At 35.1% G+C, this 13,237-nt stretch overlaps 1 protein-coding gene across 2 annotated transcripts; it reads left to right on the plus strand.

Moving 5' to 3' along the window:
* Nucleotides 1-59: 59 nt before the first annotated feature.
* Nucleotides 60-12,740, plus strand: LOC117115431 (SCL-interrupting locus protein-like). Of its 2 annotated transcripts, none has more exons than XM_033259225.1 (16): nucleotides 60-205; nucleotides 771-930; nucleotides 1,368-1,418; nucleotides 1,889-2,004; nucleotides 2,718-2,899; nucleotides 3,469-3,716; nucleotides 4,490-4,573; nucleotides 5,114-5,200; nucleotides 6,224-6,365; nucleotides 6,860-6,960; nucleotides 7,058-7,166; nucleotides 7,526-8,626; nucleotides 9,005-9,555; nucleotides 10,161-10,320; nucleotides 10,613-10,815; nucleotides 11,531-12,740. In XM_033259225.1, the coding sequence occupies exons 2-16, from the start codon at nucleotides 833-835 to the stop codon at nucleotides 12,264-12,266; spliced, it is 3,969 nt and encodes a 1,322-aa protein (XP_033115116.1). In that variant the 5' UTR covers nucleotides 60-205; nucleotides 771-832; the 3' UTR covers nucleotides 12,267-12,740. The 2 variants fall into 2 exon arrangements, with proteins under 2 accessions (XP_033115116.1, XP_033115115.1); XM_033259224.1 differs by having other exon boundaries at nucleotides 787-930.
* The last annotated feature ends 497 nt before the right edge of the window (nucleotides 12,741-13,237 follow it).

Raw genomic sequence — 13,237 nt, forward strand, 5'->3', positions numbered from 1 at the left:
TTTTTAGTGTGCTACATTACCGCATAAGCAGAGTGTTATCCATGAGTGCACTGCGATCGTGTCGATATCCTTGACCAATTTCAAAGGCGGGATGTTTGATTGTTGAAAATGTAAAAAAAAAAGACGAAGAGTTTTCCTCAAGCAACATTTTCTAATTTCAAGATAACCTGAAAACATTTTGAAATTGATTATTAATCGATTAGGCGTGAGTATGGAGCATGTATTTAACTAAATGATTACAAATATGTTGATGCGTATGTGTAATTACTTAATAATTGGATTAGGCTAGGGCCAGGGCCTACCTAGCTAGGCCAGGGCCCGGGCGGTCCGCCCGGGCCCTGGTCTATCCTAGGCCAGAGAGGCTCTAGGCCTAGGGCCTAGCTCTAGGGAACTCTAGTAAATAGTGCTTTACTAGGCCCTGGGGCCTTCAAGGCTTAGGCTAGTGGTTAGGGAGAACTATAAGAAGTTTCTGGGATGCCTAGTCCTAGTAACCAAATCCATTCATTATTTTATCAACTGAAACTGATTTTCTATCTAGGCCTAGGCCCTACTCTACAGTACCTAGGCTAGGCCTACTACTACCATCTGTAGTGTAAAGCTAAATATTGCCCAGAGGATACCTAAAAAATCAGCTCATAACTTTGTGCAGAAAATCCCTAGCTAGGAAATTAGGTGAATTTCTTACAAACCAAACAATTCAAATCAAAATTTATTTTTGAGGATTTTAACAAATTTCTTAATAGGCCTATAAGACATCAATCAGTTTTTAGTATTCCTCCTTTCTAGGGAACTGGCTGTGAACCACTAAACGGAGCACAAATTTGCAGATAAAATGTTTCCAAGAAATCCATCAAAACTTCCAGTTGTCAAATTGAAAAGTGGACTTGTGAAAAAAGACATAAAGTTCCCAGCAACAAGTAAATGTCTTTGGTAAGTCTTTGACAAATAAATTTAATATTTGAATTGATTGATAAATAATAATTATGTAAAAGTAAATGAAGAGGGACTTTTTATAATTAAAGTTCTAAAATACCGGTATTTCTGATACATGTTTTGCTGTCATTTGTGTGTATTGAGTTTTGTGATGAAGAGGACTCCCTCCACTGAAAAATCAGTCTGTTGAATGGTACAATTGAAATTGAGTAGAGTGTGAATGAAGACAGAATCATTGTTTTCATCTTTAAATACAGTTTTATGTATAATATTGATTACTTTTTTGTAGGAACCCTAGATCAATGCTCTAATGTTCCATGTAATATTAAAGAGGCTTATTAATGTTAATTTATTGTTTATAGGGAACCCTTCAGATTAATGATCTGTCTGCATTCTAGAGTATGAAGATTTTTAAATGGCATTATTTTTTTTAGGAACCCTACAGATCAAGGCTCTATTATTCCATTACATTTTGCACACTATAGGTATGTATAATTTTTAATGTCAATGTCAACCTTATTATGTTACATCACTTTGTCTCATTTTTCCTCAGTAATTCTCACAGCATGTACTGTATGTCCTCTCTCTCTTGTTGCTCCTCCGAAGCTTTAAATATACATGACTGTCTCAGCTCGGCTCCTATCTTTTCTCTTTAATTTAATTCTGAACTTGATTTCTTTTCTTTTGGTTTTGTTTTTTTTTCCTTTTTTGTTCACTTGGGCTGTGGTTTTTCAGTGCATAAAGACAATTTTGTATTGCGCTTTAGAAGTACATGTACATTGCCATTACCATTACATAATAGTGTGTAGTTATTACCTTAACTAAAATGTATTTTATGATTCCTGATGATGACATAATTAATGTCGAAATATTGAATCCCAACATGATGGCGTGTATTTCAATACTTGGAGTATGTATTATACTTTCCTAAAATGTATTTAAAATTGTATTTTAGAAATCCACAGATACAACTGACAGAGAGGGCAGTGCTGCTAGCTAACCGTCATGCTTTACAAAGCAAAGAGAACATCTATCGTTGCTTCCTTGTGGGCCACTGTTTGCTTAATACAGGTAATACAGCCTCAGTCATTGAAGCATACCGTAAAACCTTGAATTGAAGCCCTGTGGGCTTAATCTCGAGATGAAGCCCATCTTAAATTCAAGTTTCCCCCCCCCCACCCTCTTTGCAAAATTAGCCTCGAAAAGAAGCCCATAGGCTTCTTTTCAAGATAGTACATTGCATACACTGTACATGAATTTCAGAAAACAAAATAAATTATATACAAACTTGGTTTATAAAGTAGTTTAGGTGATTTGATACCAGTTAAATACACTCAAGGATACAGATTGATGTTACAGTGGCCTTATTTATTGTTTTATAGTACAAATTCACAAAATTTACAGCATTCACTTTGAAAAGAAGCCCCCTCTTTACTTTGTAAAAGTAGCCTTGAAAAGAAACCCATCTCGAAATGAAGCCCATCTCGAAAAAAGTCCATCAAATGTTCGCAAAAAAAGGAGAAGTCCAGGGCTTCAATTCAAGGTTTTACAGTATACAAATGCATAGTTGAATCTGCATCAATTTACAGAAGTGGTTGTTAGACCAACATTTTTATGCCCAGTTGATTACTTTATAAGCTCTGTAAATTCTTGCTTTAACCATCACCATTAGCCACCGATCCACTGATTCTTACTTTATCTCTGTATTGATTTTTTGTTTCAAAAAATATTTCCAATTCAACTTCATTGACATTTTAATTAATCTGTTTGCATTCTTGCAATAGATGATGAAGGCATTATATTGATAGTTGATAGATTTGACCCAGGTAGCAATACACCTGGTAGAACAGAGTATGTGCCAACAACTCTACTCCCAGGGGACTTTGCTGTACCCCTCACTATCAGCCAGGGAAGTGCAGACTACATCCCCACCCACTCACAACAGGACATAACCCACAGTGCAAGGGTAAGGCGTCACCTTTTATAAAACAATGTTTTTAAATGAAATAATATAAATGTTACTACAGCTCCTTAATGCTACTATAACAATATTATCTGTAGCATAGTGCCTGTATTTTGTTATTATAAGAATGAAAATGATGATGATGTCATTTGTTATACCAGCTTAGATTTAAAAATGTATTATTATGACAAACTCAATGGGTAAACTACACCTTTGATCATTGTTAATATTGGTGCATTTTGCCTGTATTTTGTGATTATAATAATGAAAAGGATGATGATGTCATTTGTTATACCACCTTAGATTTTAAAATGTATGATTATGACAAACTCAATGGGTAAACTGCACCTTTGATCATTGTTAATATTGGTGCATTTTAATTAATAGTTTAGTACAGTAATTAAGAAGGTGGTGATTAAAATCAATTACTGTATATTGTCCTATTGATTGAAACTGGGGATAAGCTCCAGCCCATATGAGCCCCATGGCTTAGCAAGAATATTATTACACTTATATCCTTATGAATGTACAATTACATATACCTGATGGATTTTGTATGTCTGTTCTTGCAGCTTATTAATCATCTAGTTTGCAGTAAGGAGAGCCTAGCATTTGGCAGGTTACTCCCATTACGAATGCACTGCACATGTTACAACCATGATGATCATGTGACCATAGCAATAGCAATAAGTTCTGTGACTGTAAGTAATGAATATCAATTAAGCCCTGTAGTACCAGTTCCAATCCTTCCTACAGCATTGGCTCGTAACCTGTCAGGTCCACTGAGCTTGAGTGAGATACAGAAGACACACAAAATGGGGTCAGTAATCTAATAATAAAGTAATATTTTTATCATGTAATTGAGCCAGATATAGATAGATACATTCAGATGGTTATCAGGTGTGTATAGTTGCAAAATTGACTATTTATAATGATTATTTTCCAATTACAGTTGAACTTGCCTTAGTCGAATCCAAAATGCAATGAAAAAATTGTTCGACTTAGATAAAATTTGACTTACAGATTGTTAGGCCTAATGGAAAACACAACAATTTAGCATGTAAAATAAGTTCGACTTAGAAATTATTCGAGTTAGGCAAAGTCGGCTTAGGCAAGTTTAACTATATTTATTAGATGAAGATTAGATGGTTTCAGTACATCAAACAACCACATGTTACTCACTTATGATTATTAAAATAAAGTTTATTTTTTATTTTACAAGAATATATTTATCCATGATATGATAGTATAATACATACTCCAAGTATCGAAATGCACGCCATCCTGTCAGGATTCAATATTTCAACATTAATTATGTCATCATCAGGAATGAAAACATTTATCCATCATTGACTGGTAAATTTATCAGTTAAATTTACTATATTCAAGCTGATTGCTGATAAAATTGTCATACCACCCTCATTGAAGAAACTGCTGTTTGATTTTACATAACACATTAATATCTCCATTATGAATAATGTAACCATGGTTACAGTATTTATATCTGCATTATCTATAAATACTGCTACCATGGCGTAAGTTAAGTATACTGCACTTTTAATAAAGTGTTCCATTTTTTGTTTCTTGTGTTAGTTATATGACTATGGACCAAACAAGAAAACTTCTGCTTATGATTGAATCTGATCCAAAGATTTCAACTCTACCTATTGTTGGCCTGTAAGTAATCAACTTAATTTTAGGGAATATTTCTATGCACATGTCTATGTGGGCTCTTAGTTAATGTGTACAGTAATTTGTTGACAATGAAACTAAATAAAGAAAAGAATTTTAAGCCATATGTTGCCCAAGACCTATATCAAGACGTTGTTCTGTATAGGACATAGTGTATGAATTTGCCTATCTAATTGAATCCTAAAACAAAGCAAGTCTCTGTGTAATGTCAGAATCTGCATACCTCTAAACAGCCAAGCCAATTAGAGGGACAACTAACACCTACAAATAGAAACTAATTATATTTTTACAGTTGTATTCCCATTTGCATTAATTTCTTCCATGCTGAAAGATATCTAAAGTATGTTGGAATTTGTACAATATACTTGTATGTACCTTGCTATGCTATATGTAGTTGAATTGATTTGTACAGTATTTACTATTACATGTGTAAACGTTTCTGTAGAAAGTTGATTTGTGCAGTGTTTACTAAATGTATGTGGTTGAGTTGCGTATTTATTTTTACCTGTTTATATGTTCCTATAGGTGGTTGAGTGGGATTTTATCAGTATACAGTCCACATGCTTGGGCAGCCTGCCTGAGATTCATGCTCAACAATAGTATACAAGAAAGGTATGTACAATTGTAAAGAAAATCACAGTCATGTATGTTTTAATGGGCTGAATACAGAGGTTCAGCATGATATGCTTTTAGTAGATAGGGCATTGAATAGAGAGGATAATACTGTATAACATAAGAATGTCGAACTGAAAATATTAAAGTGAAAATAATGTTGCTGCTCTTTAAGACCCTGGTTCAATCCCGGCCAACATCAAGTTTTAATTGGAGTCTAATTAATAATAATAATAATAAAGATTTATATAAGCGCACATCTCCACCAATGGTGCTCAAGGTGCAGTGTCAATTTCAGCACAAAATAAACAAATTCCAAATTAATTACTCTGCTCCTCGAATATCCCTGGTATAAGAGTAAATCTGCATTCACACTGAATCTAAATTTTCGAATCTGAAGACCTTCCGAACTGATCAGAAATCAAATCAGTGTTAAACAACAGGGAAGCTATCATTTAGCGCATTTTAAATGCAATCCAAATTTTGTTTTGCATCCTTAGGCAGGAATAAGAGACATTGTATCCGTTACATGTCAGTACTGGTGCTATAATGCAACTGTCACAGGGGCCAAGCCAAAACGGAAAATTTAATTTTTTATTTTTTTGTAATTTTTGCTTATAATAGACCGAATTAGTCACCAAACCAAAGCTGTTATAGTGGGTATAACATCAAAACAGACCACTAGTTGGCAGTTTCTTTACATAATAATAAGCCTCCGCTCGAGTAAATTTTGCCCCTAGGCCTCCTAGCAGGCCTCTCAAAACTCTTCATATTTTTAGTCTGAATGGAAATTTAAATCAAATCAACCTTGTCTCATGAATCTATAATTATTCAAAATGTATACATTGTTGTAAAAAGTATCTTCTATACTAACTTCATTACATTTAGATCTAATATACACCATTTTCAACTCCGCTCAATGCATTAGCATAGCTCTTTGCCCAGTGATTACAAATTCATATCCATGATGTCATCTTTGGTGACTAATTCGGTCTATTAAATGCCAAGTATTTATATTTGTAGAGTCCTCTCTGAGACTGGATGTTTTCTTGTGGTGCTCTACACTCCATCATCACCTCAACCTGTCTTCTATCAATGCCGCCCTCTGGAAGATGAAATTTGCTTTCAACTTTATGAATGTCATGAAAACTTGCACTTAATGAAGGTAAAGTGATTTGAATTATGAACTATAGTTTGCATATTCTATTTTCACAAAACCCTGCATATAGTATTTGGATGCTAGAAGACTGCCTCTGCGATGGAACTGTTGTCGGCGGGAGGAAAAATTTATACTGAATCATGATAGATTTAGACTTGGTTATAAAGATATGTTGTTATATGTTGCTCTTATTTATGGTTGTAAGCCTATGGTATTTGGAGTGGATTAGACACGGTACCGGTATTGTCAGTGACTTTTGTTAAAATGACACACATTACAGACATATTTAAAGCAAAACAATATATATAAACTCTAAAATTCAGTGGCTATTTGAAAATAAAAGTTCTTTTACTTTTTTACACATATGGTCATACAAAAACTACGTAAACTAGTTTTCCCATTCAGTATTTACCCTTTTGTGTTATACATTCAATTCCAGTTACAAAAAATTATTAAAAATACCTTAGGGCATACTCAAGTCATTGTTTTTGATATTTTAGAATTCCAAGAGGTCACCTGTTCTTCTAGAACTGACACCTGCCAAGGATGGTCCTCAACAGGCAACGTTTCTTGATGCCATGCAGAAATTCAGACCTCAGAGGTAATACAGAAGCATACACTTACATCAAAATCAGATTCAGCTCTTTTTTATTTGTCATAATCATCTAAAGTATCTAAATGAATGAAATTTGTTTTAGATCTTCAAGAAAATCTTCTTTGTCCAAGTCATCTAAGATTATGCCATCAGCACCTGGTGAAATTGAGGAACCAAATCCTCAGCCTAGTCCCAAACCACTTCTTCATCAGGTAAGCTTATACATGCTTTAAATAGTGCATAGGCTTTTGTGCTTCACATGATTACCATGTCATTCTATTAAACTTATGGAACACTCACATTCTCTCCCTGGGTTGAATTGAATAATTTTGCAGTTAATAATCAGGGCATTAGAGTACTTTATACTCTTGGTTAGAGAGAGACAATCATCAGGTACAGTGCCTTGCCCAAAGACAGAAACAAAATGGATCGCAAGGCATGCACAGGTCTGACATCAAGGCTCAGAGCCTGTATAGTGACTGCTCTCACATAACAGTGATTCACAAAAATCTTTTACTTAACCCAGACTCTGTAATTTTAACTGTCATGTGAGCAATTCTTATCTTTACAGAATGCAAGTCTAAAGCCATCTGTTCCCGAGTTATCTGTGCTATTTGATAGTTTTGATGAATCTGTTCCCAAAAATAGTGCACTACAGTCAGGTCAAGTTAACTGTCCAGATCAGCCAAATATTCATCCACACCTTCATCCATACATGCATCAGCCAATGCATCAAATGTCACACAATTCATCAAGACATTCACCTGGTCATGCCATTACAGACACCAGGCATCCTCCTTATCAAAGTGGGAGGAGCTACCAACATCATGTTATTACTCCAGTTACTGGGAGAGGAATGCCAATCACTGACACACCCCATCATCCTGTGAAAGACATTAAATCAAAGATGATGCGAGGTAGAGGATTGCAAATTAGTTCTCCAGTTCATCAATGCCACACAGCACCTGTGATGCATACTGGCATCTCTACTATGGAATCTCAGATTCATGGTCATTTAGATGCCAATAGACCAGGTAGGAGAAGGATGTCAGAGCAGAACTATAACAACATGCCTTTGAGGGAACATCGGAGAATGAGTGCTCCTTCTGCGAATGGATGTGCATGTTCCCATCAAGGACGCTTGCAGATCCTGCCCTCCCCAGCATCGTGTTTAGAAAGTCCAAGTCATGAAAGGAGCTGTCCCAACATGCCAGGCACTAATGCAGTTGATACAAAAGCTGATGTGACAGCTGATCACCAGAGTAATTTTGTTCGCAGCAGGAATCCAGCAGGTAGTCATCAGCCACTAACATGGCCAAGTCATTCTACACCAGCAACTACTGGAAACCACTACCGTAGTCATGATGAAGATTATAAAGGAGTCCAAAATAGTGCACCTTTGTCAGAATATCAAAGAGGTTTACACCAGCACCCAAAACAAAGTATGCTATCGCCAGTACAGCAGAATGATGCCAGAGATTGTTCTGGCTCAGCATCCTGCCAACATCATTCAACAGAAAGTTATGGATCACACCATCTGAATGAAAACCACCCAGCTAGTCAAGATGCATCATGTTTAAGTAATCAGTCAGCTAGCCGACCTGGTCCTGATGAACATACTCTGCAACAGTTGAAAAGACAAGATGAGTTGATCAAAGATCTGCAGGCTCAGGTCTGTAACTTATATTTATTTACTGCAATATATTTAACAATATCGAATCTGTAATTAATTGTTACAATAGAAAATCTGCCAAAACTTTTACTTGAATATAATGGCAAAAACATTTGTGTTGTCCAAGCTCACCGGCCTGTAATTTGTAATTTGTAATCTGTTTAGTTGTTTTTTTATTTTTCATAAAATCCCTTTCCAAGCTGTTAAACAGTTGATACCTTAACCATGCATTGTAGCAATATGTTTACCGTTTTACCAACAAAAATATACTTCAGTGATGTTTCTCAACTGATAACAATCCTGTCCTATCTGTCTGTAGAAATGATATAATTTTATATTGCTGTCTGACAAATGCGATATCTATGATTGTTTTCTTAGGTTCAGAGATTGTTATTGGCTCAAGCTCCCCAGATTCCAGCTCCTTTAACACCACCAGCAACACCAGTACATCAACTTTATGACCAGAAAATACAGACTGCAGCAAAACCAGATATGTTGCCTTCAGCAGAAAATAAAACAGTGTGTAATATATCTGTGAACACTGGGGCTAGCCTTTACTTGGCTAATGATGATGATGTTCCAAGTCAATTGGGTAAGGGAGCACTTGAGCATAACCAGTCTAAAGATGAACCAAAAGCTAACAAAACCCCTTTAACAGCAACAAATCAAGGTGTAACTAAAGAAGGAAATAGTGTACCATTAGAGAAAATTCAGACCTCTGGATCAAACTGTGCAATAGATCATCAGATTGAAATGGCAGAGAGCATCAAGAATCAAGATGGTTTATCAGCAAGAGAAAGCAGCGTCACAGACCTTGATGATACTCTGCCTGATCCGCAGCTTCAAAATGATACCAGGAGTTTTGCATCTTCACTTACTGCTGTTGATTTACCAAATTTTAATGATGAACATGTTACCACACCACAGAGGTACAATATTTTTTTCTCCATTCACCATTACTTCATTATCATTATAAGAGGCTTGCCATCCCAAAACCAGCATCAGTGACTTTTAATTTAATATTCTCCACTTTATAAGCTTTAAAAAGATGGGTCATTTACTAGAATCGACTTACTATTTTTAAAGTTATGAGTAATAAAGTCTATAATACTTCTACATTCTTATGCTGATTACTCAATTTAACATATAGTGACAGTACGCTGGTTTTGGGATGGAAAGCCTCATATAGTTTGATGAAGATTTTTATGTCCAGGATGTTAAATTATATATAATCCTTACACTTAAAAACTTTAATTTTAAAAACTGAGCAAGCTTTCATCCACTACTGTTGTCTTTTTCATGCTGACGTCATCAGGATGTCTGGACGTTTCTATGGTTAAAATCTTTGTTTTATCCAGGACAATGCTGTCATCTGGATTGTCTGTATTAGTATGTTTTGGAATCATACCCGGACGTCGGGGCACAATAAACCGTTGTTTAAGAGAAAGTTCAGTTTCAAATTTACTACTCTATCATTTTTTTATTCATTGCTGTAGTTATACATTAATATTGTATGTTATCTTTTACTTGACAGACACGTTGAGAATCTGACCGACAGCATCACAAGTCCTTTGCTTGGTGAAAGTGCCAGCATGCTGGTCCGGAGGCCAAATGCCTTCATAGAGGGCAGCATAATCCGTCAAGCTGATAGTTTACTCTACAAGGATGAAGCTAGATTTTATGATGATTTACTGGTAGGTTTTTTAGATATTTTAGTGGAATAGGTAGTGGAGATGTAGCTTGGTGTTTAAAATATTTGCCTTCCAATCCCAGGGTCATAGGTACAAATTCATTCCCTAAGCCTCGTAATGTGATTTTGCTGATAAACCAGCATGTTTATTTATTTAAGAGTGCCCATGAATATCAGCTGACTTTCAAGGATATGTTGGAATGGTCACCCTCTATAATAGATATGGTAAGACATGTATATATTAAGTTAATATGTTGAAGTGATAGCTTTATTTATTTTTGTGCAATGTACTCCAGGGTAAAGTAAAGCAGATACTGCAGGGAAGCGAGCCAACAGAGATGAATACCACCCAATCAAAACAAGATACAGAACTTCATGCAACCTTAGTACAAGAAAAATTTGAGCAGAAAAATCAATCTGAAAGTGAGGTTGATGAAGATGAAGAAGAGGAGAAGGAGGATGAAGAAGAGGAGGAGAATGAGGATGAGCTGAAATCTGGGTATGTTATTTATTATTGTTAACTAAATTTGGTTAAAAACACTGTTTTGTCACTTGCTCTTTACAAAAAATAGAAATATGCTAATAAATCCATCATCATAATGTGTTCCATATAAATACATAAAACAGAATCATTAAACAACATTGGTGCAATAAATAAAATGAATGTTTTAGGTGGGAAAGAACAAGAAAAGGTACAAGTCATTGACATTACAAGCAGTTTAGTTAAACAGTTTTTTTGAGAGATAAACACATGAACAAGAAAGATAGCAGCATTCTGAGAAAGGAAGGGATGGATTGAATGGACTCTAAAGATGATGGTAGCCGATCCTGACAGATGAGGTGTTGGACTAAAGATTAGAGTAAAAGATGGATGAATTGTTGAAGATTTTTGTTGTCTGTTACTTTTAGTTATATTTTTCAATAATTTATTTTGAAATTTTTATTGCAATGTTGTGAGTGTTGCACGGGTCGAACCTCTCCTGCGCAAAAGTGTTCCTCGGTTATACAATAGAGAAGCAATAAATCTTATCTTATGGTTGGCAAAACTGAGTGTTTTGAGGAAGAGTTTTGGAGATTTCTACAGTGTTGGAAAAGATCCTTTTCCTCATCCTGACATAACCAAAATTTTCCCCCTTGTTCCACCAATCTCACTCCTCATAAAATAAATATCAATGTATGTATTTAATTTTTATTATTGTTTTGGTGTATTTCAGAGATAGTATGTATTTGTCAATGGATGTCTTTCCCAAGATCAACTATCACTCCATAATAGACATGTCAATGGACAGTAGTAACCTAAGCATGGAAGCCAATGCCATAGCCATGAAGTATCTGAGTGACCAGCAACTCGCTGCTATGTCTGAATCGTTCAAGACCACTAAGGATCCGAGTGCTCGAACAGCAATTTTGAATAAGTTATCTGATAAAAGAGGGGTGGATATAAGTACAGGGGGTGGTGTCAACATGTCAATGGCAAGTATGAAATACTTGGAAAAACATGGTCTGCTTGATACATCAATGAACCTGAATAGGAAAGTAAGTAAAGGAAAAGGAAGAAAAAAGGTAAAACAGAAACCTAAAGAAAACAAGATTTTAAAGAATAAACGGAAGCGAGAGGAGTCATCGAGTGAAGATGTTGATTATTCCTTCATGGGACAAGGTAGTATGGTTGAGCCATTTATGTTTACTCAGGGTAATGAGAGCCAAATAAATCAAATTCCAACTACACCCAAACCAATCCTTGTATTTGATAATCGTAAGCGAGATTTGGAAAGTGTACATCCTAAGAATGTTTCCTGGAACATTGGAAATGCAGGTTCACCAAGGACACCACTTCAAACTATAACAAACAAAGCAGAACCAGAAACAGGACGTGGAGCAAAAGTAGAAGATGGTGTTAAAAATATCTTGGATGTTAATCGTTTGAAACAGTTGCCAAAACTTCTGTGAGTGTAAATTTAGCTGTACAGTATTTATTTAGTAAATTATGCAATAATTAGTATTCATTATTGCAATTAAATTAATTAATTAATAATAATGTTATCTTATAAAGTGCAACAAATATCCATATACTGTAGAATGATCACAGGCGCTAAGAAAAGTCAAATATTCTGAAAAAACTTAGTACAAACTCATTAAAATCAATATACAGTATTAAGAAACCAAAAATAAAAAACACTAAAACCTTTTGTAACATTATTGCATGTATTGGTCTTTAAATATAATTTTGTGTGACTGAAAAATTGATAAATGTGATTGACTGATTTATTGATAGAATTTAATGGAATGCAAGGTACCACGTATGGTTGTTTTCAATAGCAAATTGAAAAAAAATAATTTGATATTTAAAAGATATATTAATGTAACTCCAGAATAGCATGTGGAATGTCTGATTTACATGATTAAAGTGAAACATTTTCTGAATTTCTGTATGTTTTGGTGTTAAGATTGATTCACAGTTTAGTTAAGGCATCTACATAGACAGCAGAAGGTACCAGGTTCGATTACCAGTTGGGGAAAATTATTTTTCACACTTACAGATTTCTCAAAATATGGTTTAGAGCCCTACTTTTCAACCTTATGGGTCGCAACCCAAATTTGGGTCACCAACACATTCCTAAGGGTCGCGAGATTGCTTTCTGACAAAAAAATTTGGTAAAGCGCATCTCGAAACATAGTGCAAATTAATTCTGTATAGCAGCGGCCAGTCCTACAAAGGACTCAACTTAGGAGATACACCCAGGCGAATAGCTACAAAGACGAAATCTAGAAATTATTGTCAACCCAAAACCTAGAATCAAGTCTCAAGTTTGCACTGTCACCAATCTGTCCACGAAAGATAATGAAAATTTGGCAGGAAAGTACCTCACATTAACAAGACGTACCAGTTAATAAACAAAATATTTAAAATGACTAAGGCT

This window comes from Anneissia japonica, unplaced genomic scaffold (assembly GCF_011630105.1).
Source record: "Anneissia japonica isolate Jap-2015-1 unplaced genomic scaffold, ASM1163010v1 scaffold287704_len1198815_cov201, whole genome shotgun sequence".
Taxonomy (NCBI): domain Eukaryota; kingdom Metazoa; phylum Echinodermata; class Crinoidea; order Comatulida; family Comatulidae; genus Anneissia; species Anneissia japonica.

Coding starts and splice junctions, on each gene's coding strand:
- LOC117115431 (XM_033259225.1), top strand. CDS start 833: ATGTTTCCAAGAAATCCATCAAAACTTCCAGTTGTCAAATTGAAAAGT. Junction 2,900..3,468: donor ACATAACCCACAGTGCAAGG/GTAAGGCGTCAC, acceptor CTGTTCTTGCAG/CTTATTAATCATCTAGTTTG. Junction 10,816..11,530: donor GAGGATGAGCTGAAATCTGG/GTATGTTATTTA, acceptor GGTGTATTTCAG/AGATAGTATGTATTTGTCAA.